Source organism: Colius striatus, chromosome 11, assembly GCF_028858725.1.
Source record: "Colius striatus isolate bColStr4 chromosome 11, bColStr4.1.hap1, whole genome shotgun sequence".
Lineage (NCBI taxonomy): Eukaryota > Metazoa > Chordata > Aves > Coliiformes > Coliidae > Colius > Colius striatus.
The window spans coordinates 20,976,624-21,003,479 of record NC_084769.1 but is presented as its reverse complement, the minus strand read 5'-3'; the positions used below and the strand labels follow the sequence as shown (position 1 = coordinate 21,003,479).

The window sequence follows — 26,856 nt, the reverse complement described above, 5'->3', positions numbered from 1 at the left end:
TTCATGAAATATGAAATAATTATATATTTAAACTAAGTATTAATTTTATGTATGGAATTACTCTAGTTCATGTTTAAGCTACAGTTATTAGCGATGGTACTTTTAGACCATAATTTATCATATGAGTAATACTACAATTGTACTTATATATCACATAAACAGTTAAGAAACCATTTTATCAGAAAATTGTTATTTTAAAAATAAGAAAAATATATCACTGAAAGTTTTATTTTAATACAAACTACTGTACTTTCTGAGTTTAGTTACAACCTCAGATAAAAAAACCAACACACTATATTTATACCATTGTTCATAAATATCTATTCATTTGCTTGTTGAAACAGGTGTTCAGTGGTAAACTAAAACTGCACCTGGCTAGTCTTGTGCAAAATGCTAAATAAACTTTCTACAATTTGGCAAAAAGAGAAGGAAGAGCCCTCATATGCCACTTGGGGCAAGAACAGTCTCATCTGATGGACTCATTAATCTTTCCTTCTACTTTCTATTGGCCTTTTTACACAACTCAAACAAGAATCTGGTCATAAACTTTATTTGAAAGGGCATTTCCTTGTGAGAAACCTTATAGATATGTACAGATGAAGGAAGTGGGAAAAAGAATGGGTTTAAAGCAGTAATGTAAGGATAGTAGAGCATTTTTTTTATTTCTGCAAGCAAAAATTAGAATTCGGAAAATAAATGCTACTGTCAGTGCTGGGACTGGATTATTTTTGGATGTAATAAGTCATTTGTCTAGAAACCTACAATCAACTAGTAAGGAGTAGTATTTAATAGACTTGGATTTGGCAAAGAAAACACTACTATTGATTATTAGTATTTCTCTACCTAAACTAAAAGAAAAATCAAATCAGCAACTAAATCATAAAAGCTTAAATAAAGGGCACCAGATAGAGAAGTTAGCTGGTACTGAAAAGCTCAGAACTCAGATAGGAGGTTTAAATTTTTGCATACAGTAAATGCAAAACTGTCTGAAATTAGTATGCCAAAGAAAAGAAAGTACAATTTAATAACACTTGCTTATAACTTACTGCATAAAACTATGAGTTTGTATATTTTTACTCATACTTTGTATTTTGGAATTTGACTAGATTTTCCATGGATTTTCATCTTTTGTATGCACTGTATTGAGCACCTTGTTCTTTATAAATGAGAAATACTTTCTTCTCATTTAATGTTTATTTAAATGTAAATTCCAGCTGTCTCAGTATTAATTTTTTTTTTTTGGTTTGGGGAAAGAAAAAGTAATCTAGGTGAAAATCTACTGGGTTTTTACTACATAGCACAGCTTCTGGAAAGATAGCATTGTATTATAAACAGAATGCATAACCAAAATTAATGCAATTTAACAAAATCTTTTTTTTTTTTCCTCTCAATACACACTGTTTTAAAGGCTGTGTACGGAGGTTCAAGTGCTGTCAAGTAAGTATAGAAGAAGGGAGAGGAAAGCAGTGGTGGAACCTTAGAAAAACCTGCTTCAGGATTGTTGAACACAATTGGTTTGAGACTTTCATTGTCTTTATGATTCTCCTCAGTAGTGGTGCTCTGGTAAGTAAAACATGAACAGTGTTACAGTGTTGTCAGAAAACTTAAAAGCTGTCTCTTTAAACATTGTTTAACTTCATTTTCTCTGCCAGAAATAAGACTCAATTCAATGTCTTTGAATGATAGGACTAAATTTTAGTCAGGTCCTTGAAAGAATGGTAGAAAAAGCCTGTTCTCAACAATATGCTAGAAAAAGGACAACATTGATTAAAAAGTGCTTAACTCCTTTGCTGAAAGTTAGTGATACACCTTAAGCAGGGAGAGGGACAAGATGCAATAAAGAAGACATATTTAATTTTGCTATTTCCATTTGCTCTCTAGTTTTTCTGGTACTTACTCAGTAAAAAGAACTGTCATTGATGAAAAATGCAGAGTTTGTAGAGTTTATACCATTGTAGCAGTATAAACAGCTCATAGTATCTTGTAAGAGCCAGAGCTAGCTTATACAGACTTATAAATGTTATATTCTAAACAGCAGGAAAGATTAAGACTGTGTTTGTAATTGTTCCCTTCTAAGAAAAAGAATTTAATATTTATGCTTCCATTTCAGTCTTCTATTGACTCATACACATGTAGACTAACAGAGTATCTGTAAAAACATGAATTTGCTTTAAGTTTAACAAGTATGTGAGGGCAGAATAGAAAAAAACAGCCACAATATAAATCTATAAATATAAAAGAAACAAAACATAGCAATGATATATTATTTCACAAATACAGGAAATGACAAAGAATAATGAACTTGGAGACAAACTATTAAACAAAGGTGACCCTGGATACACACTGAGCTGAAGTCTGTTAGAAAAAATACTTGTCCCAATATAACATTGAATAATTCTAGCATCTACCCTGGTAGATTCAATTAGCCTTTGGTGAATTACTTAAGTTTCTACTTTTTTTAAGGAAAATGTGTTGCAAAATTGTATTGTAATTGCATTTTAAACTCTTTAGACCACTACCACTACCACAACCACAACCACAACCAAATACCGCTAATGGTTAGCAGGTTATTATTATATCAATCATCAGTTTCAGTTAAACTTTTAGCAATCACTCTGCTTTTATTTGGTCTAACATCAACACAAACATTAAATAAGCAACTTTCACTCATCTGACAAAGATGAATTTCCATCATTGTATTTACAGGAAGTTTGAGATGAGATCCCACAGTGTTAGTACCTCACACTTGTGAACCTAAAGTGTGTGTCATCCACAGAACTGTTTTGGTTTTTTTTTAAATGTTTCAGAGGCCAGGGGTTAGCACAAGACTGTGAAGATATGAAACCATTTGGCTTTTAAGTTCCTTTGTGATAGTGAAAAGGTCTCTTTGGACTGCCAGAACTGAATCCCAATGTTCACACCAAGACCACACTCTCGATGAATCTCGGTGTTATACAGACAGAAAATATAGCAAGCACAGGCACATTGCAGGCTGCCTGGAAACCACCACCATAGGGGCATTCACGGAGCAGACACACTTCTAGCTGCAAAGAGCACTGCTAGATTAGGCTCTGGCATACTTACATTTATAAGAAGGAAATGGTATCTGTTGGCTCATCTCTTTTTGTGAGATGTATGGGATTTTTAGAGATTATCAGGTACCATAGAGCCTGATCTAAGTATCCAAAATGATATTAAATTTGATGTCTGATGGAAAAACACTAATCATTTGAACTGACATGTAAAGGGATTCAAAAGCAGACTGAGTAAAAATGAATGTTAATATCAATAAACACCTAAATCTTTCCAAGTTATCAGAGCATTCCAGTTCTTATAATCTGATAATATCAAATATTCTATAGAAGAAATAATAGCAAAATTAAGATTTAAAAGTAACTAAAGGGAAAACTTCTTGGAGAACAGGAAAACAGAAGCTATATTTTTTTTCAATTATCTAAAAATCAGGTAACACAAAAAGTCTGAACAGCATTGCATGAATCTCAGAAATTTTATGTATCATAAAATGTGAGCAATACAGTGAAGCAGGTATTTACTTTAGTTCTTTTAAAGAAAGGAACACATTTTATGATTTATGACTTGATTTTTTTCAAAAAGCAATGGGATTTAAAAACAGAAGGTGAACTGTATTGCCAATATCCCCATTGTATAGCTACGGCCTTCGATTTCTTAAACAGATCTACCTACATACAAACCAAATCATGTCAGAAGAATTCAGGTAAAACATGCCACTCCACAGTATCGATGCTTTTTGTGGGTACTGAAAATGATCTGAGAAGAATAATCCATCACCTGCATCAAATAAATAAATAAATAAGCATCTCTGACTAGTGGAGTATCTGCTGTGTAATATCTGCTTTTTCTTCCTATGAGCTGGAAAACATAGTTTGATGGGGAAAACCAGGTATACACTGAGTTAGCAAAAAAAGGAATCATTACATAAAAGTAACACTCCCATGACTTTTGTTGAGGAAAGATAGTTTCCTGGTTGGGTTTTTTGTGTGTTGTTTTGTTGTCATTGTTTTTATATTTTGAGGTTTGTTTGGTTGGGGATTTTTTGTTACAAACCTGAAGTATGTGCAGTGACAAAACAGAATGACAAATACATTTGAACACTTTCATTCACAGGCTTTTGAAGACATATATATTGAACAGCGTAAAACTATCAAGACCATGCTGGAATATGCTGACAAGGTCTTCACTTACATCTTCATTCTAGAAATGCTACTGAAATGGGTGGCCTATGGTTATCAAACATACTTTACAAATGCTTGGTGCTGGCTGGACTTCCTGATTGTTGATGTATGTAGTAGATTTCCTAGATGTTACTCCTATATTCATTTTGTTCTGAATTTTTTTTAGCTACTTCTTCTACAACCATGTATACAAACTAGTTTACTTTTCGATTAAAAAAAGTAAGGAAGATGGAAAAAATCCATATTTCTCTGTCTTTCACTTTATCATTACAACACTGCCTTCCTACACCCTATATAAAGACTGGAAGTTTTCCTGCTAACTGAAGAACTTCATATGGTAGTTCCACAAGCAGTTATAGGGTTCAAAGAGCTGTGAAAAGTGATCTATCCTCCATTCTGCCCTTGGCTGCTCATTCCCACCTTCCTTCCCACTGTGTTCTAAGTCATATCCAGCATTCAGATGGTCTACCAGCCATCAGACGTGCATCTGGATTAAAATTCCTTGGGCAAAAAAACAAACATCGTGCTCACAGATTTCAGCATATGGCTGAATTAGGGTTTTACAAAGAATGCAAGATGTATCCATAGCATTGATGGAGTGACTTATTTAGTATTAAAGTCAAATAAATATTATTGAACTTGCAATCTTAACAGCTGTGTTTGAAATCAGACTCAACAATATTTCCTTTCATCTCATAGTTATAATTCTACGGTGCTATGAAATGGGGGAGATCATATCTTAATGCATTGATACAATTATGGAGAACTTAAGAAGTAACGTCCTAAGTATAACCCCTTGAGAAAATATCCAATGTGCAGAAATGCATCCTATTTCACGCAGTTTTGCATGACACTAAAATACCATGCTTTACATAGCCACTGGTTGTGGTTTTATAACTACATTTTTAAGACAGAAATTTCTGGTAAAATGTATATAAAGAAAAAATATTAAACAAGCTCAATTTTAAAATTAAACTGCATTTTTGTCCTGGTTTCAACGACTTAGAAGCAGACACTGAATAGGTAAATGGTGAACTTCATATGCATAGCTTTATTGACCCAAAGAATTACTAAAAATCCACCAGTTTCCAGGATACAAGAGTTATCCAAAGCAGTTTATTTTTATGGTATTATTTTCCTGAGCTTTGTTTTGTGATGGGTGTCTACAACCTTTCTGATTGGTGTACATTATGGATTAAAATCTAAGATTCAACTTCACAGCTACAGATAATGGAGTTCAAACAAAGTAATAATACAAAGTACCCTCACTTTTGTTGATTAGTATCTAAATTCTTCTCAAAAGGAGTACCTAAATGGCACCTATAACAAAAACAAAAAAAAAAAAACACCTGTTCTGTTTCTAGACTAATTTTCACTAATATTTGACCTTTTAAAAATCATAATGTCCCAAATAGCCATGTGAAATGTGAAAGTTTTGAGACTTCTTTTTTCTGAAGGTATAACACATATTCAAGTGTCTGAATAAACCCATGATTAAATCCTGGAGTTATACACCTGGATATTTTCTTTAGTTTTACTTTAGATTATGGCAGCTTGAAAGCTTGAAAGTTTTCAGTAGTATGATGAACGTGCTGGAGAGAAAAAAAATCAGGTTTCAGAACCTAGTTTTTTGGGTTGCTCAGGACTGACAAGTATGGAATAGTTATTAATTTTTAAAAGGGAAAGATTTCACATATGTCTGTTTTAAATATGGTTCATGAAGGGCACTGTCTTAGAGTTCTCTTTACTTGATTCATTGTTCTTTTTAATGAAAGCATACTTCAGACTATTATGCTATTTTTGGCCCAATAAATAGTTAAGAAATTAGAATAGCACAATGAAAGAGCATTGGAGGAGGAAATGGGAAAAAAACAAAGGATAGGTGGAAGGAGAAATGTTGCTCTGTGACCCATCTGTTAATTCAAAACAGGTCTGACTCATTTCCCTTTCAGTTGTGGGCAATCAAATGGGCATTATCAGCTATGATTACTGGTCCCAACAGCATTGTAAAACAAAGTAAAACAAAAAAAAAGAGCATTAATTTAATTAGCTTTTTGCGGTTTTAAATGCCCTCAAATCACTAGCAAAATAGAAAATTCAGAAGTATTCATGTTTCCAGATACTGTTGCCTTGTGATATTTTTATTTAACTATCCTACTCTTCTTTCATATTCCTTTTTTTTTAATTTTTATTTAAAAGACTTGCTATTCCTGAAGAAAGTGATTCTTCTAAAGAAGTTTCTTTCTCACATCTATGGTATGTAAAGTAGCATGTACAATGTAATAATTTTTACTTTCCTGTTTTCATATAGGTCTCTTTGGTTAGCTTAACAGCAAATGCATTGGGTTACTCTGAACTTGGTGCCATTAAGTCCCTTAGGACACTAAGAGCTTTGAGACCTCTAAGAGCTTTGTCACGATTTGAAGGCATGAGGGTAAGACAACATGGAAGAATCTGCACATGTGCATGCATAGAAGGAATCCATGCATGCAGAATAAGGAATGACAAGTCCATGCAGAAAGGCTGCACTATCTTTCTATCTATTGCATATCTTCTACTAATAGATAAGCAAAAAGCTTCATCAATTCACCTAAATCCATATGCAGTATCCCATAGAAGTTACATTCATTAAGGTTACTTTACTTTCTAGCCAATCTCAGGAGTTTTCTGTATAAGGCTTTGGAATTACCAAGTATGAACTCTCTTAACAGACTCTTAATAATTAATACAATATTAAAATACTATATTAATTTTTTACTGACAAATATATCACAGAATTTGATACAGGAATTTAACTTAACATTAGTTAAAGATATTTTCTGTTACCAGTTGAAATCTTTCATTTTTCTTTATATTTGTTAAACCATTTGTTAAACTTTGGTCTAACCCCACTGAATTTTACTAGATGGTACTGGATATATATTCATATCTGCCAGTGGTCTAAATCTTTCTGAGTTTGGCTGACTTTAAAAAACAAATGGATTTATTTGATTTCTCTATGAAGTTATTCTTTTCTTAAGGTAAATTCTTTACTTGTTTTAACAAATCTCTAGTCAATATTCAGTACTATGTATATAAGGTTTTTTCTTGTTTATTCTTAGAGACCCTGCTTACTGTTCATTTCACTCAAGAAAGCATTTTAACTTATTTTTCATTTGTTTATACCTTCTGTTCCTTAAAGCCACTGAATACAAACTAACTCTATATGCATGTCATTGAAATATGTTTTAAGAGAATGTTTTTTGCTATTCCATGGAAATGTAAGAGGAAAGAAGCACCAATGAATTTCAAGTCAATTATAAACCAGTGGAATACCCTGGAATATACTGTCTGAACAACACTTAGAAGCAGATCTAAGCTTAATCAAACCAAACTGAGGCTTAGAATTCTGTTCCTTAAATTGTATTCATCAAGCTATATACCTCTACTTCACGATGCATTAGAAAAAAAGTAGCTAACCAACAATTACTAGACTAATACATTTCAGATTCATATAGCAAATTGGCTTTTAATAGTTTTCTCATCATTTGAGATTCGTTAATTGTCATTCAGCAGGGTAAGAGCTGGTCAAGTACTACAGAACGTACAAATTTTCATTTATATTTTGAATGATTCTTTGATTTACCTATTTTCTCTTTGTCTTTCTTTGTACTTACTGTTCATGAACATTCAGATAAATGTGATATTGTGCAGACAAATGTTGGGAAATTGCTGTCAGCTTTACGTTTTTAATAATGTTCTGGTCAGCTGCAGAAGGACTGGGAGAACAGTATAGAAGATACACGGAAACAAGAAATGCAGCTTTTTAGATGATGTTGGAGAAAAAATAGATCATTTCTAGAAAGATAATGTCTAAATTGATTGCTAAATGTTTCGTCCATGTTTCTGTATCCTTAATTAATGGCCTTAGTACATTTACCACATAAAAGATTTAGAATATTCACGATCAAAGAAAAGTACCTGTTACTTGAAATCTATTTACTGCTTTTGCTTATTTCTCACTGATTGACTAGGAAACTATGCCAGAACCCCAAACATATGATAGAATTTCAGATACTCAACATGAATTGTTCATGAGCACCTTACTGTTTAGGAATTATAGACAAACCTGGAAAAGCAAAAAAGGTTTCAGCTCTGTCCTCTGTTATTAATGATAATCAATGAAGTATCTGTTTCCAGTCACTTTGCAAATTTTACTGGCCAACTGTATGGACCTTTACTATTAGTTATGTGCACTTCTAAAAATGGTTTTTCCAAAGCACTTGGCAAGTATTCATATCTTATTGATAGATAGTAGCACTACTTCATGAATGACTCACGAACAGTAAAAATATTCAAATAATAAATTGTTGACCAGCTCATGATAAGACTGTAGTCAAATTGCAGCCTTGTCAGAAACTGAGTTTATATCATAAGAATCTATAAAAACAGATTATTTGATTTGCCAACAGAAAGTAAAAATAAAACAACCTTCTTTGCTTTCTTATATTGCCTATACTTACACAGAGCTGTGACCAAACAAGCTGAGGTTTTACTCAGCAAGTATCTATAATCTTAATGTTTACCCCTGTGTTGAAAACTGTGAAAATTTTGCCTTGAAAATATACAATATCATATGTATTCCACAAAAGTATCTATATTTAAAAAGCTCTGCATAATTTTGTAAAATGATGAATATGCTGAGTTTTCAGCTACTTTAAGTCAATCTTTTATTAATAAATTCACCATTCTAGTGAATTGTCAAAATGCAGCATTTTGCAGTCAGTAAATACTAATAACTATTCTGTAATCCCTAAACAAACTTCAGTTTTAAAGTTATTTTTTGTGAGTCTACAGTTATACGCTGTAATTGCACATTAATTTTGTAATTATGCTTTTTTGTAAATGGGGTAAATTCTCTTTCCAAAGTGACTATAAGATACATGAATCACTTGCACCAAAATAGGGTACAAGTGGTTCATAGCCTGTGCTTGCCTTGAGCACAGAACTGAATCTTGCCATGTTAAAGGCATTTAAAGTATCTGCTAGGATACTGAATTCAGAGAAATGTTAATACTTCCACCAAAACCAACTCCACCCAGATGCTGGAAGGCAAAGTAAAGAACTGCTTTAATTTAAGTTAAATTTCTGTCTTAGGGTATATATTCTCATCTCAATTAGTGTACACGCTGAGCAGAAGTATCCGGAAACTGAGATTTGAATATACCCATTGCTTTTTGTTTAGCTTTTTAGTACTTGCAATATAATGCTTTTGTGCTAGTTTTGAATTGGTTTGCTACTTGTAAATGTAGAATACTAAGTATACATTGCTTTGCTGAGTTAGAGAATTAAGTGACAATAAAGCATGCATTTGTCTCTAATTTCACAAAATAAAGCATGTCATGCAGTGCTTGATTTATTTATTAGAGAAATAGTAGAAGGCAGCAAATAATCTGAAATCCACTTGCACTTTCAGTTTTGCATGCCTTATGCATATTTCTGGCTGATGGCTTTAAACATTTACCGTATTTCAAATTTCCAGTCCAATTTCATAACTTGTAAAACTAAATTATAGTATTTGATATTTTCGATATCCTCTAAAATTCAATGGCTGTTCCTTAGATTCCCTTACCAGGAAAATGATAATGAGGCATTTTCAAGAGTATTTCAAACCTCATTAGTAGGAAAGAAACATTTCTTATATGATTGAGTTATAAAACATAACATCAAGTGTCTGTCATTTCAGATTCACAACTAATAACAGGCTATATATTTCTGTTTCATATAGGATAACCTTTCTTCAGCATGGATGGGGTGGACCACAGGTTCCTCCCCTTTTCTGTATTATGGGTACAGTATTTCCCCTTTTCTACCCTTAATGATTAGAGTGTGACTAGTCACTACATTGTGAATTTAGGGTTAGGAGAGAGAATCTGGTTTGAGAATACCACTAGGAGCAAAGTTAGATTATATTTATTCACCCTACAAACCTTTCTTAATTGCTTTAAATCTTTGGAAGTAATCCTTAGTAATTTCTGATGTTACAGAGATCACATGAAAACTTTGGAGAAAATGAAAATTGTTTTTTAAGAGTTATCCATGTTCTTTTTGGAGGAGAAGAGTACCTCAACTATTTTTCTATTTTTGAGATGCTTTTTAGCTGAGCTAAAAAATGTCTTCCTTTAAAAATCTGAGTCTGGCTTTTATGTTACTTTGGGAAGATCTGTTCTCTTTTGTTACTCAATATATAGCTACATACATTCAAAAATAGAAAGCTTTGAATAGTACTTTTAATACATTAAACACACAGCAAACCACTATGGTCTGAACAGTCACAACAAAACTAACTCTCGCGGTGAGGTAGGCCCACTACTGAATGAGATGGGTGCCTTGGTGGCAGAGGATACAGGGAAGGCAGTTACTGAATGCCTTCATAGCCTCTGTCTATACTGCTGGAGACTGTTCTCAGGAGCACCAGACTCCCGAGGTAGTCAGGTTAAAGGAGGAGTTTTGTTTGGTTGATGAGGACTGGGTTAAGCATCAGTTGAGCAACCTCGATATACATAAATCCATGGGCCCCAATGGGATGTACCTGCAGGTGCTGAGGGAGCTGGCAGAAGCCATTGCTGGACCATTCTCCAGTAAGTCATAGAGAACAGGAGAGGTATCTGAGGACTGGAGGAAGGCAAATGTTACTCCAGTCCTCAAAAAGGGCAAGAAGGAGGACCCAGGTATCTACAGACCAGTCAGCCTCACCTCCATCCCTGGAAAGGTGATGGAACAACTTATCCTGGGTGCTGTCTCCAGGCATATAAAGGACAAGATCATTAGGAGCAGTCAACATGGTTTTACTAAAGGGAAGTCACGCTTGACGCACTTGATAGCCTTTTATGAAGCTATAACTAGGTGGATAGATCGTAGTAGTGCAGTGGATGTGGTTTATCTTGATTTCAGCAAAGCATCTGATGCTATCTCCCACAGTATCCTCACAGTAAAACTGAGAAAGTGTGGGCTGGATGATTAGGTAGTGAGGTGAATTGTTAACTGGTTGAAGGAAAGAAGTCAGAGAGAGACTGAGGGGTGATCTCATTAATGTTTATAAATACGTAAAGGGCAAGTGTCAGGAGGATGGAGTCAGACTGTTCTCAATGATGTCTAATGACAGGGCAAGGGGCAACAGGTACAAGCTAGAGCATAAGATGTTCTAAAGGAACATAAGGAAAATCTTCATCACTGTGAGGGTGGTGGAGCACCGGAATGGGCTGCCAAGATGGGTTGTGGAGTTTCCTTCTCTGAAGACATTCAAAACTGACCTGGATGAGTTCCTGTGTGACCTAGTCTAGGTGGTCCTGCTTTGGCAAGGGAGTTGGATTAAATTACATGATCCCTCTTTACAAGTACCTGAAGGGGAGTTGTAGTGAGGTGGGGGTCAAACTCTTCTCTCCAGTAGTGAATGATAAGACATGAGGAAATGGCTTCAAATTGCACTAGGGGAATTTCAAATTTGACATGAGGAAGAACTTTTTTACCAAGAGGGTTATTAAATATTGGAACAGGGTGCCCAGGGAGGTGGTGGAGTCACCATCCCTAGAGATATTTAAAAGACACATAGGTGAAGTACTGAGGGATATGGTTTAATTTAGTGGTGGGCTTGGCAGTGTGAGGTTAGTGATTGGACTTGATCTTAAAGATCTTTTCCAACCATAGTGATTCTATGACAAAAAGTTTGCATTTACTATCAGATCCTTAGAAAAATTTAGTTCTTAGACTACAGCCCTTGTAAGTACCAACTGTATGAGGATATCATTAGTGCAAGGTTATTTATAGCTTCAGTGTAAATCATGTATCAACATAGTATTCACTGTAAATTTAGCACCTTATTTCATAGTTAAGAATTATGTATTCACTCCCAAGAAAGTGTATTCACTATCTTCTGCAAGTTTCTCTTAAATAGAGAGAAAGATATTTCGTTGATCAAAATATTGTGAACTTTAAAGGATTTTTTGAGGACTGTGATCTTATTCATTACCTCTGAGTTTTAAGGAAAGTCTATTAGAAGTGTTATGTCTCCTGAAAAACAAGTAAAACCTTGATTTGGTTGTAAGAATACTTTCTGTTTAGAGGTTCATGAAACATACAAGAAATATCTTAGTATTTTGAGATTGTCCTTAGACTGTAATTCTACAATTAAAGAAGAACTTTTGAAGAAGTTCCTTATAGAATTGAAATTGACAAGCTTTTTGTCTGGATTTTTGTTTATTGTATCTTGAAGAAAATCCTTACTTTTAGGATCATAATTTATTGATATTTGAATGAGATACATAATATAGTTTATATTTTAATCACAAATGTGAAAAATGCATGAAGTTCAATAACATTTCATTTATGCAACAAAGACAAAAGGTAATTTTTTCACTGCATCCAGTGAAATTCAAATATGTAGTTCCCACTTTGAATAATTACTCTGTTTTCATGTTAGTGGGATTTATCAGATCTCCTCAAAAAAATGCAGACATGTGATTTATTGCTTGGCAGATAATTATTGTATTTCATCATACAATATGCTAAGTTATGTCATTTCTTCTATATTGTCTTCAAAAATATTTTGTCATACTCTCATTTTCTAGTGAGAAACAGAATCAAAGCTGCTACAAAAACTCTTTATTTTATTACATTCAACAGTGTAGCCTTCTTTTAATAGACTGTTACATGAATAATACATGCTTCTGCTGCTACTTTAACCAAGTTAATTTTTTTTATAAAACCTATGACAGAATAGAAGAATTGTTGAAAGTTAGAAGGGATCTCCTGTGCTTATTTAGTGAAACTCCCTTGCTAACAGTTCTAGATATAAACTCACCACCCAACAGTATTAAATTTTTCCAGCACAAAGTCTTTTGTAGTTTGTGTAGAGTAGTTTGTGTATTAAGTGTTTCAGGAAGCATTTTGCTTTCTTTGAAGATAAATCCCTATCAGAAGCATTATTCAGTCAGTTGTACATGTACTGTATCAGTTAAGGAAATGTAAAAAAGACTGCAACTCCCATGTTAAGGGAATGATTTTCTGTTTCTCTGAGATCTTTTCTCTCTTGTTCCAACTTTTTTATTTACTACTGTTAAGATTAAGATTTAGTTATATCTCCTTGTCAGGTCTCTGATTCTTTCAGTTTTCCTGTCTTGTCTTTTGCATACTGTCAGTTAAATCCAAAGTTTTATTTACTATTGCTACTTACAATTTCTTCATAGTTTTCTAATAATCTTCACCCTGTATTCCCAATACAGTCTCCATTTTACTTAAAAATCAAAAACCTTGTAATAAATCTTGTTATAAATACTCAAAGTTTTTCAGCTGTTACACATGAGGTGCTTCTCATGCAGTTCTAACACTGACAAAATGCATTAATTTGTTTCATGAAACAACCTTTTTAATTCTTTTTTCTTGATTTAAATAATATTCTAGTCTCACTATTTAATTTACTTTTACATACTTTATGCTTGCTACTTTGTAGTGATCCTGAATTAAAGATAAGGAAGTCCATTAAGATAAACTATAGAGGAGCAATTAATTGAAAAGAAAAAGGTTGGAATAACTTTGAGAACTCTATATGTTTAAATTCACTGTAATTCCTCCCTAGAGCCATTATTTGGATCATTTCAAGTAGATTGCACTTTCTCTCATAGTAATTCTCATCCTCTGTTGTCTTAGTTCATAGGTCATTGTCAAGCACACAGAGCGTATTTCTTCCCAGTGTACCCCCTCCAAACTACTCAATGATGAAATACATAGTTTTGAGTTGTCTTGTTAAAGTATGCATTAGCAAGTAGAAGAATTCTTGACATCTCTTTCTCTTCTTCCTCTCCCTTTCCTCTTCCACATTCAGTCCTCATATGCTAGGTTGCATTGTCAGATGTGTTTTACTACGTGACATAAACACTGCAAAAATGTGATAAATTTTCTTTATTACCTTTGAAAAAAGTTCCCATCTATGTTACTACTGTATGAATGTACATATACTTTATCCCTTCAAGATAAAGAACTTTTATGTCCATACATGACACCCCTCTTCCATCAGATTTGATGGATACACTCAGATGAAACATTGAGTGGGAATATTTTTCCTGTACTGCATCATCAGTTATCTTCCTTCATGGACACCTCCAAACCTCATGGTAAGCAGCCATGGCAAAGATCACAAAGCCACCAATGGGGATCAGTCTTAATCCTCTGCACTGGATAGTGTCTATGTTCTGTCTGCTGGCCCACAGGTCAGCTGCCTCCATGCTGTTTGGAAAGGAACATTTCAGATTAATGCAGCTTCTCCTAATTTAAGCATTATACTCCTTTCCACCCATCCCACTTACTTTCCACTGTGTTTATGACTTGTAGAAGTGGCTCCTCTAACTTCAGAGAAGGGCAGTTTTCATCATCTGTTTTGTAGTGCCAGGGAGAACAGAAAGCCATTGTTACAGCATTTTTGTTATTAATTGTTCAGAATAAAGGGATTGCCCCAACCATTTTTCTCACTTTGAATCCCTGCCACCTTACAAACACTAACAGGTTGCATACAGGAAGGGACAACTGGAGTGATGGCACTGCTTTCATGTGCTTTTCATTGCGGAAACAAAATGGTCCCTGCTTTGCAGCAGAGACTGTAAACACACAGAGTGTGTACTGTACTACTGTGACAAGATCTTTACATTACATGTGCACAGACAAAATCACTGTTTTGCCATTCAAGTGCCAGACCCTTCAACTTTGTAACTTATTCCAAATTCTTTAGAGTGAAAAAGGATTACATTAGGTTAGATTTTAGATGGTAGGTGTTAGGTTTAAATAGGGGAAAAGGGTTTTCTGTGCCTGTATGTATATAGTTATGTATAAATCATCATATTTTGAGTAAAATGGCAGAAATCTTAACCTGATTTTAATTCAGTTTCACAAGTTCAAACCCATCTCCTACCTAGTTAAAAACCTATGCCTATGAGAATGAATTAGGCCAATTTTGTTAGAAATTGTTTGCACTTTACTTAGGGATAGCACATTGCTGATCTCAGTGCTGCCTGTCACAAGATGCTCTCACAATGAAAATGAACTCAAGTAGTTATCATCAAGTGGGCATCATCCAACTGAATTATTTTAAGGATGTCGCAATTTTAATCTCAGTTATTTAAATATTAAGCTCACCTTCACCCTTTAATCTTTGCACAAACCTGGACAGCAGCAAATTTTACCACTGCACTGGTGGATGATTTCATGAAAATTGTTGAGATTTTTTACTGTTGATTTTGTTTGTTGATTAAGACTTTACCACCACTGATAACCTGTAGGTCCACACATTTCCTCTTTTTACCTGACAAATCAAATGAGAAAACTGAAGGAATTGCACCTTTCTTAAGGTACTTCTCTTCTAGAAATCCAGTGCTGTGTTTTACATCAGACTGCATATCTACAGGGTTCCAGACTAAGAATCTTTAGAAGAATCTTTCTTAAATTTGGTTTGTATAACAATTTTTTTTATTTCATGTCACTTTATGAGCATCTGACTATTTTTGTAAGCACTAGTCTTTGGAAAACATCCTTATCTGCATATAGAGAGGTTCTTATTGCATATAAGACTTGTCTTATAGGAACATATGCCCATGCTTCATGATGGGTAAACCAGAAAAAGCATATTATACATATGATAGAGGATCCAGTGATAGTTGAAAAGCTATCAGTTAAAAGTACATGAAGGAGAGCCATGCAATGAATTAAAGCTGCTGGACTGCTGATCTCACTGTGTTGATAGTTAGCTTGTGAAGGTCCAATGGTATTCTTATGCTTTCATAGCACAAATATATCAGCTGATGCATGGCTTCTCTTATAGCTATTGATTCATTAAATCAAAGAGCAAGGAATGATAATTCTCAAGACTGAGATATTTTCCACTGATTCCTTGCTTCGGACTATCAGATAGTGCCAATCTTTTTGATTCAGGTACAGTCCTTCTTCATGGTCTCCTTCAGATGCTCTTTTAGTTCCCTGATCATGAAAGTTACTGTATTCCTTATGTCTTTTCCTCCCTTGCATCGGCTTCTCCACAGTTTAAGAGAGAATACATGTGTCTGTTACCTGATACACACCACCTATTCAAGTCAGAGTGATTTCAGCATCTTCTGGCCGCCTTTGTGTGGTGTCTTCAAAGTCCTCCACTATAACAACATGCTAAACTCAGATCATGTATGTCACCTGAGCCTCCAATCTCATGCACTCAAGGTATACCTACCTGCTCCTTCCAGCAATCTTATCTCTGTGGTGAACCAAGAATCCAAACCAATGGCTACTTGCTTACTTCATCTTTTAGTGTAAACGTTCTCTCTGGCAGCTTTGTGTACATCTGGACTTTTGCCAGTGGAGCAGGGGGATTTCATGATCTTACAGAGATCTATTCCTTCCTTATGCTTGTTCGAGACAAGACAATACCAATAGCTTGCTATCAAGTTGTGCCCAAGGCAGTGTCAGTGTTTCATTTGGGCCAGAAATGAATTTTTGTATTTTGCTCTAATGTGACTTATGCTAGATACAATGTTGTCAAACTCCTTGTGTGTACTGCTGTCTTTGAACAGCTGGGTCTTTGTACCGCTAGGAGTAATGAGTGGCTTTTTGTAACAAGCACCATCTGAAGTCTAGGTCTGTGTGACTATACAGATAGTCACTTAAAGAGAAAGAAACTATTCCTTTTTTTGGATGTATATATTCAAGCACACGTGTTGTTCCTCTGTTGGAGTTCCTGAAGGCTTTCTCTGGCTTTCCCAGCTATCAAGGTACTGAGTACAGGAGGAAGATGTCAGGCTTAGGGTCATATGGAATGCAGAACAGATAACATCCTAATGAAGTAAAAATTGTTTGGCTTTTTGTGCTTGTATATGTGAATCTTATGTGAGAATGTACACATAGGAAAAAAAAAAAGAAGTAACAGCTAAAAAACCTCTACATACTTCAATGGACTCCTTCAAAAAACTCTGATTTGTGATCTGGCACATCAAGGCTTAAGACTAAAATTATGAAGTTGACAACTATTAAAGTGAGAGAAATAAAGTATTTTGTCATTTTAAGTAGGAAGACTGTTCGAGACGTAATACTATAATCTTCCCTTCTGCTCAAAAGATGGTAACTTACTCCTCATTGGCACTAGATACAGAGTTCAAAACTTCTTGAAGCTGAAAAACTTGTGGAAAAAAAATGGATAAGTATTACTGAAGATTGTTCTTGGTTTGTTTACAGATTTCAGGAAGCCCTGATATATCCATTAGTCACATCCAAGGTAAAGGAATACCTGGAAAGCCTGTGGCTGCTAACGTGCTAGGACCTATTGAACTTTTTTTGCTATGCGATCTGTTATACATTCAGATCTCACTTCGTGTTTCATGTATGTGTTCCACAGCAAGGATGAATTTAGTAAAGCTTCCTTATAATCTACTCATACAGCAGGGATAAACTGGTATTTTGTACAGTCTTTATTCCATACATACACACAGCTCTGGTAGAAAAACTGATCTTTTTTTTTTTTCTTTTTCAATTCCATATTGTTATCTCCTTCAGACAGTGGTCAAAAAATATATACAAACAGCAACAACAAAATCAACTGGACTACTAATTTGTATTGACAATGTCACCTGAGCCAGAAGATAAGACAGACAATTAACATTGCAGTAATTCTTTTATCTTAAATATGCATCTGATGTTGGAAGATTGATGTTATGAAAATGTAAAGATGGAAAAAGTGTGTCTATATATGAAATACTACGCTGTTCTAGAGGAGACATGGTTTGCCATGATGATTATTTCTCTTCCTGAATGAATATCAACAGAGATGTAAAATAGTCTAGAGCCCATTCATCTTTCTAGATGTCAGATGTTGCTTCTCACTTGCACTTATTGCTATTCCACCTACCTGAAGCTATAGGAAGGTGAACAAGGAGAATCAGCTTGGGCTTTTGCATCTTGCTCACCTTAGTCAGTCTGACCAACATCATCCTGGCCCTAAGGAAATTAATAGGTAATTTATACATCCTTTTCCAGTTTATTATCATTATATCCTATAACAAGGAATGACAGAAAATGGGTTGAAAGAATGGCCTCTTTTAAAATAAAAGTTTCTTTTAGAGTCATATCTATCTGATCTAGATTTGAAGAACGAGCAAAAATAAGAGCTGTAATTGCCAATATTGTTTTAACCCACTACAGACTCTTTTCAACAAAACTGACCCTTTTAATTTCTAAATTTTAACTAATAAGAAATGTTAATTGATCTCTCTTCATTCAGCTAAATCTTAAATTGGTTCTCTTTTTTTGTTTTCCTCACTTGCTGTAACTTATGTTTCAATAGGAGTTGTGTGTGTATGTATGGGTGCTATCTTGGATATATATTACATGAGCTAATGTCCTGGTTATCCTGATATACCTCAGCTATTCCCAAAGAAAACATCAAAAAAGAAACAGAAAAAAACCCACTGATAAAGCAATTGCCACCAAGTATATGTGTTGAAAAAACTGAAGTCTTCTTCCCAAGGTGGACTTTATAGTCAGTTGAGCACCTGACTAGCATGTAAAAATGCAGTTTTACATTATAAATATGATAGGGCAAAGACTTTACTCTGGTGGGGGACAAAAATAAAAAATCAAACAAAACATAATTCAAACAGAAAACAACTTCTGAAAGTTTTAATTTTCTTTTCTTCTTTTCTTAAAAAACCTTCCAGGGGGACTGGATAGCTCAAGGGGTTGTTAATAGGATACAGAGCCTTTCATCTCTAGGTCACCAGTTCGCATCCAGGCCAGGTCAGTAGTGACCAAAAATTGTTACCATTTGATGGGTTTTCAGTGACCTATATGAAATAAGTTGTTGGAACTGTTGTTGGAACAGTTGCTGGAAACTGTTCACTTCGTATTCAAGATGTGGCTGATCTTTTGGCAGTCTCAGCACTAAGACTGCATTACCTGTTCATCTAAAGATGTGAGATACAGTGATGGCATTTCATAGAAATCTTTCTTTCTACAACTATTATAAATCTGTAGTTGTTGTAAAAATTATTGTAGCTGTTAGTATTCTTCTGCCTGTTCTGGATCTGTGCTGTGGTCCAATGGATCTCAGGGTTGTTAAAAAGGTAACTGCTACAGGCACTCATTTTATACAAAACCATTCTTCATGTGAGCACAGATAACCTTAATTTATTTAAGTTGCAGGACTGAATCCCCATCTTTCTTTCTTGACATCTTTATTTTCAGGTTTTTCACCAAGATTAAAGAGAGGAATTCAATCAGTATAATTAATCCAGAACATTTTTATGGGTGAAGAAATAATCAAAACCAAAAGATAAAGATAAGACAAGCACTAGCTGGCCTAGAATTTCAAAGCAGCAATAGTGTCATAGATCAGGTCAGACTTGGAATGAATTCCAGAATCATGGCATTCCTATTTTTAATGTTGTTCTCAGTTCCACCAAGTTAAGTAGCAATAGATTTCTTCTTCCCATGGGAAAAAGAACATTTCCCCCACGCCTTTGAAAATAGGTTCTTATATTCAGAATATTACTGGGACGTTGCTTGCCTTTTTAAGTGGCTTTCTTATGCATACATCACCTAGATACTTCACATTTTCTATAGCAAAAATCTCAAAAAGCAAGCATGTTTCCTTAAAAGCTATGACCAAAAAAATCAAAAGCTGTCACGAAAAGCTATTTTTTTTTTAATCCAGGGTTTTATAAAAGATGAGGATAATTCTGATACAGAAAGGTCCCGTTTCTACTGTCTAGCAAGGAAAAGGGTCCTTAAAATGAGAAGAAAATGTGCCCTGAAAATAACATTTCTACCTAAGATCTCTAAATGGGTCCTAATTCCTGGCCATAACATTTGGGACGAGGAGGGTGTTGAGTGATGAATAACACTGACACAATACTCCACTGACACAATGCTTCCAAAGGCCTTCGAGACACTATGAAATACAAGTAGTATGATTGAGCAGCTCTGAGCTTTCTCAGAATTATGTCGGTAGTGCAAAAGACCCCTCTATGTTGCAGAAAGCAGGGAGTAAAGATGGAATACGACACCTTAGTACACCCCAGGTATCCATGCCAATTCTTTCCCATCTTAATCAAGACCCTACTGTATATTTTCTTTTACCTTCCTACAAGATCCTAAAAGTTTTACAGTGAAAAAAAGTAAAATTTAAAATGAAATACAACTTGTAAATGAGATCTGGTATTGCACATTTAATGAGAAATGATTACTCAGCTACTAGCCAAACAAGTATCAGAATTGTTTTGATAGCTCTGACAGACACATGTGATTAATTAACATACATATCAGAAAAATACACTTTTTATCTACATAATTAATTATTGACATCTTGCCTGCAAGGGGCTGAGAAGGTAACTGGCCAAAAATAAAGCGCAAAATCAAAACCCCTAAATATGTCCTTGATATATGTCCTTCTTTACAGAAATGAAGGGTATTACTAACTTAATACATGAAACAATAAGACTGGAGCTTGAAATAAATTATGTTGATTCAAGTAGGCACATATTGCAAAACTGTCTTGCTTTTCTATACAAAGAGATTAATCTTTGTTATAATCTTGCATGGAATAATAAGGCAATAAAGATATGTATTTAATTCCTGCATAATCCTTTTAATGTAGAGCTTAGTTTCTAGATTCATGGCATTTGTGTTTTCAGCTTAAAATTCAAAGCTATGTTGATCAAATCTTCAGGTTTCTATTTTTCTTTAAACATTTTTCAGCTATAATTTGATGCATTTTTAGAATTTTATTATGTCTGTATTTATATTTAACATGTTTGTCATTTTTCTATGGAACACATCAGCGTCAGGCTTCATCTTACTACCACTAGGTTTTCTCTTATTTAGAAAAAGCATTTTAATTTTCTCATTCATTTTCCTTTCATTACACATACTAATGTTAAGTATTTAACAGAACAGTGCAATTCCATAGTATTAATGTACTGCTTTAGTATTTACGGTATTAGTTTCTGAACAAGCATTTATTAAGCATTGGTAAGACAGTATACAAAGCTTTATTGCTGAAAATATTCTTACACTGTTTTTTTTCCCCCCCTGTATTTGTGTACTAGGTGGTTGTGAATGCCCTTTTAGGAGCAATTCCATCCATCATGAACGTGCTTCTCGTTTGTCTTATATTCTGGCTAATTTTCAGCATCATGGGAGTAAATCTGTTTGCTGGGAAGTTCTACTACTGTGTTAACACCACAACTGATGAAAGGTTTGAAGTCGACCAAATCAACAATTTTAGTCAGTGCGAGGAACTCATAAAAAACAATCAAAGTGCCCGATGGAAAAACGTGAAAGTAAACTTTGATAATGTAGGATTTGGGTATCTTTCTTTACTTCAAGTAGTAAGTGATCACTCTTTATATACTCTTACTGTTTATATGTCATAGTGAAAGCAATTCTAGCAACAGAGACAGGAAACATCTGTGACTTAGTAATACTGCTGCACTGATAATTGATTATTTTCTTCATAATAGGCAGCAAGTAAAGCCTAGTAAGATGAAAAAAGAATTTTTAGGTTACCTGATGGAACAAGTGCTATTCTTCATATTTATAGCTCCCTTAGTCCTCAAGCCTCTTTTAGCTTTAAACATTTCTAGAAGTATCTAGGAACAGCACTCAGCTATTTGAATACCTTACGTTTTACTGTTGCTGAAAAACAAAAGTCTGCACTGGTGTAATGAAGTCACAGAGAATAATTTCAGGTAGGAAATCCCATCTCAGTGATGTGGCTGCCACCAGTGCAGACTTCTGTGATCTAAGGAGCAATTTCTCATTTGGAAGACATACAGGAAAAGAATATTTAGGTATTATAATCTATGAAATATTTTTCCCTGCTATTTCTGTGCATAAACACTTGATGGACTTTATTTAGCAAAAACTGAGGGAAGAAGACAAGGAAGAAAATATGTGCAGAAAGATACTTTAGGATTATACCTTTACTATCAAAAATTGTGTCCTTACAATTCTAACCATCTTCGTATTTTGGAGTAGCTAACAATCTGACCTAGCTTTAATCAAGAAAATTTGTTATTCTTTCAAAGAATAATACTGACAATCTCTTCAGCTTTTCTTGGTTAGAGATAATACAACGTAAATCTTTATTTTCTGCACCAGTGAGGTGATCTGGATTGGATACTACTGGAAGTACTCCATTTTCATGACATAAGAACAAGCCAAAAGAATTCAAAACCCTCACAATGAGGACTTTATTATTCTGAGAAAGACACAAATGAATCCCATCAATAATTTTTGTTTTGAATAATGAAAAGCCTTTTCTAATAGTATATGTATAGTCTGTTCATCATGGAAAAAAGACCCAACAACTTCTTTTTTAAGAGTAATATAAAATAGAAACATAGGTATTTCATGCAGAAATACTCAAAAGAAGTGAGATAATTTCAGAAAGAAGTTTTCTAGGCTCAAAAAATAGGTTAGAAATGCGTGGCAGTGACTTTTTAAGCAAAATGAACTCACTGGTGGTGACTAAATTCCTGAAATGAGGGAATTTTTTCTTCTATAATGAAGCATAGCTCATATTGGTCTATGCGGACCTGCAAACTTCTTTCTTCTCTTGGTCTGAATTTGTTTGAGTATTTCTCTGTCCCTAAAGAAAGGCATCAAAGCAGAGACAAATCTGCTGGAGAAATTCCTTTCACAATTTTCATGCACGAATGAGTGAAGAGGAAGAGACTGGTGTCCACAATGAGATGTGGTATCTGCCCTAATAATTTTATGACCCTATGCCTTTTTAACTTGAACTCAGTGTTTGGATACTTTGGTAAGTAAATATCCTAGAGGCCCGCTTTTATCCTGCTGGTAAGCATATATCTTGCTTACCGAGACAAAATGTGGCAAACCAGTGGGTCTCAAAGCACAGTGTTATATTATTCTGCTGTTACTAAAATAAATAAGAAAACAGATCTTATGAAGTGCAGGATAAAAAAATCAGAAGCTAACCTGTAGGTAAGATTAGGATGGCTTCAAAGTTCCAGAAGTTTAGTCATTTAAAAGCAAGATGCTATGGTATCTCCAAAAGGGAATGTGAATCTTCCTGGTGAACAGATATAGTGGTGAAACTCCAGCATCACTTATAACTTCAATAGAAATTATTCATCAAAAGTCTACATACTTTTAACAATAGTAAAGATAAATTTAAGCCTAACATGAGCAGTTCTAATCTTCTACCGAATGCAGGAGAAATCACACTTTTTCACAAAATTGATGCCTTGACAGTGAACCTCCAGTTCCATTATTTTCTAAAGTTCAGGAAACATATTTAAAAATTACAAGTTCTCTTCTGAGCTGACACTTCTCTTCTGGGAATTAAAATAATTTACCACAGCCAAATTCTCAACTAGTGTAAATGGCTTTGTATAATGATGATAATAATCACTGATTCCTACTGATTATCAGGAGGGATTTAGAATAAAACAAATAATATTATGAGGAAGCATACTTTATTATTAAAATTATTTAATTTTAATTAGGTTTAGGGATTGCTGTTTTCTTCATTTCTTCAATAATGGTTATATGGTTTTATGAAACTCATTGGGAAAAATACACATTTTACTTGAGATATTTTGAACTTCAAGATAATATTTTTCTACCCTCGTGCTCTTTTCAAGTTGCCTTCTTAATAGTGGTAATAAGCATACAACAAGCTTAGTTCTTCAGTCCTAGTGCTAGCTGAAATGGATTGTTTGTTAATAATGGAATGATGAATGATGATGATGAAATTTAATATTTTTAAGTTAGATCGTTTTTTCTGTTCACTCTAATTAGTCTAGGTTACACCAATAAATTTAAAAAAAACGAAGTCATTCCTCTTTGCCTGGAGTCATATGCAAGGATCATCATGTGTCTGAATCTGAGGCAACAGCATACACTTTGCAGAAGAGCCACTCCACCATTTGCATCTTCTTTCTGATGTAAAAGTATGCCTCTTCTTTGCATTCAGGTTGAAGTGCTGATTTCAGACTAAGTCAAGACATTCAAAAAAATGCAAATAATGTACCAGGACAGAAATAAAAGCAGCACCTGTAAGATAAGAAGTAATAATCCTGCCCTATTACGACCTTCAGCTGAAATACTGAAACCAGTTTTGGTTACTATTTCAAGAGAACAAGTGGAAGAGGGCTCAGAGGAAAATAATGAGAATTATCAGAATTCCGGAAAACAAGATCTATACATAAAGACTGAAGGAACAGTGGTCACAGCCTACAGAAGAAAGTCAGCAACAATCAGTTTGCAAATAAGTAAAAGATGCTGCACAAAAGATGATTAGTACTCTGTCCTCCAGATATGTAATGATTATGGCAAGTGACAGTCTTAAATGACAACAGAAGGATTTAGATATTAGGAAACAATATAGACAAGTGCTGGAATCAATATTTTTATGAAGTTATGGTGTGTTCATCATTAAAAGTCTTTGAGAACAGGTTAAACACATATTAGGAATAAGACTGATCCTGCCTCTCCTAATACCTTGCAGTCCAAATATTCCACAAAGACACAAAATTCTTCAGCTGAGACTTCTACTTGTTTCAGATTTATTTTTTATTTATTGGTCCTCTGATACTACACTTTGATTTTACCATTGTACTGTAAGTTGCCTGCACTTCATATTTTCTATGTTGGTGCCAAGATGTGAAAGTTTTTGCATATTGGATTTGCATCTCAGGAAAATTATGCTCTTTTTATTATTCCACTGCTTCAAAAGTATAAAAGGCTTCTTTTACTTAAAGAAAATAATTCCTTCTCATTTTAAGTTCACTTCAGGATAGTACCGGCTGCTTTGTATGTGGCATAAGCAAAGTCTTTTTGAAATCTCCACTAGAAAGGAAACATCAAGAAACCTCTTCACCAAGATACAGCAGTAACCACAGATGAAGAGTCTTCCATTCACAACTTGTTTCTGTGACTAGTCTCTATGTCAAGAAATATGAAGGAACATCATATGAAGGATCTGTAACCTTGTGTAGAAAAACTATAATAGGGATTAAACCACAGAGAACTACCTCATATCTTTTGTTTTATTCTGGGCACAACTGGATTAAAAATTAAGTGATTTCTACTTGGAGATGTTGCCTAGTCAAAAAAGAACTAATTGCTACAACAGAGAAAATTATTTTCTGGTTTGAACATTCAGATGTGGCAATCTACACCTCAGTGTCAAATATAAAGTTTTCTCTAAATACTGCCACCTATAAGGCATATGAAGTCTTAGATGCACAAAAAACACATCTACTTACCAGTTTATCTCAGAACATATCTGAGGGATCTAGCCGCTGCAAAACACAATACAGTATATTTAAAGTGGCAACAGAATTGCTAAATAGAGTAAAGTCTTTCTAAATAGAGAAAAATAAAAATTCTGTTTCATAGGACAATACTTTTTGAGCTGATCATTTTTTTTCCCTTTGTTTGCCACCTTTCTGACTGATTTGAGATGGAAGGTTCACACATTGGTGGCAACTCAGTTACATAAGGCTATTTCTTCAGCTTTGCAATTGACATGGTTTGATGAGCATTTAGTCTACTAAAATGATACTGCATTCTTTCATTTGTGATCATTAATTAGAAATAAGTTAATTATGCTTACTGCTTAAAATGTTCACATAGAGACCTGAAAGAGAATACATGGCACTGTATCTGATGAGCAGCTGTGAAGAAAGCCAAGAGACAGAATTATCTAGAAATGTCATGTTATAATACTTAGTCCTGGTTCTGTACTCAGTTGATGGAAATAATTGTATGAATTGTCTTCAAGCTCTACGCTTAAACAGGTGTGTACTGTTTACAGGCTACATTTAAAGGCTGGATGGATATTATGTATGCAGCTATTGACTCAAGAGACGTAAGTACTGCAAATATTTTAAATTATCTTCTTTTCTTGATGTTTATCTATCAAAGAGTGTATATTTATCTTCCAAAAGCAATTAATATCCATATGATAGAATGAAATAAAATTAAATCAACTAATATAAAATTCTTCTGCAACAAAGTGTGGAAAACTGAATGCAAACAGCCAGATGCTGTTGGTAATAGATGGAATGGACAAAATACATTGATATAAGTGACAAGACTATTATCCAAACACAGAACATTAAGGACATCTTGCCCAAGGTTGCCACTTGTTGAGTTGAAATTTTCACATGAGATCTTAGGAATGGTATTTCACTTTTTTTTCCTTAGGTATTACAACAACCGAAGTATGAAGACAACCTGTACATGTACTTGTATTTTGTCATCTTTATCATTTTTGGGTCTTTTTTCACCCTGAACCTGTTCATTGGTGTCATTATTGATAACTTCAATCAGCAAAAAAAGAAGATAAGTATTGTTTCATTTCTCTTCTAAAGATCCCTTTTTTCTATTGTAGCTAGCAACAGGACAAGGGATAATGGGATGAAGATGGCACACAAAAAGTTCTATTTAAATATAAGAAAAAACTATTTTACTGTGAGGATGACAGAGGAGTGGAATAGGCTGCTCAGAGGGGTTGTGGAGTCTCCTTCCTTGGAGGTCTTCAAGACCCGCCTGGACATGTTCCTATGTGACTTGATCTAGGTTGACTTGCTTCTGCAGGAGGGTT

The 26,856-nt window shown here is 34.3% G+C and overlaps 1 protein-coding gene across 1 annotated transcript in view; it reads left to right on the top strand.

The window, feature by feature from the left end:
- Window positions 1–26,856, top strand: part of LOC104549553 (sodium channel protein type 1 subunit alpha) — a 68,685-nt gene that overhangs the window by 37,879 nt on the left and 3,950 nt on the right. Inside the window, exons 18-23 of the mRNA XM_062005037.1 lie at window positions 1,409–1,563; window positions 4,147–4,320; window positions 6,526–6,648; window positions 21,323–21,604; window positions 26,065–26,118; window positions 26,457–26,594. Coding sequence (XP_061861021.1) covers window positions 1,409–1,563; window positions 4,147–4,320; window positions 6,526–6,648; window positions 21,323–21,604; window positions 26,065–26,118; window positions 26,457–26,594 — 926 coding nt within the window. The remainder of the gene's footprint in view (window positions 1–1,408; window positions 1,564–4,146; window positions 4,321–6,525; window positions 6,649–21,322; window positions 21,605–26,064; window positions 26,119–26,456; window positions 26,595–26,856) is intronic.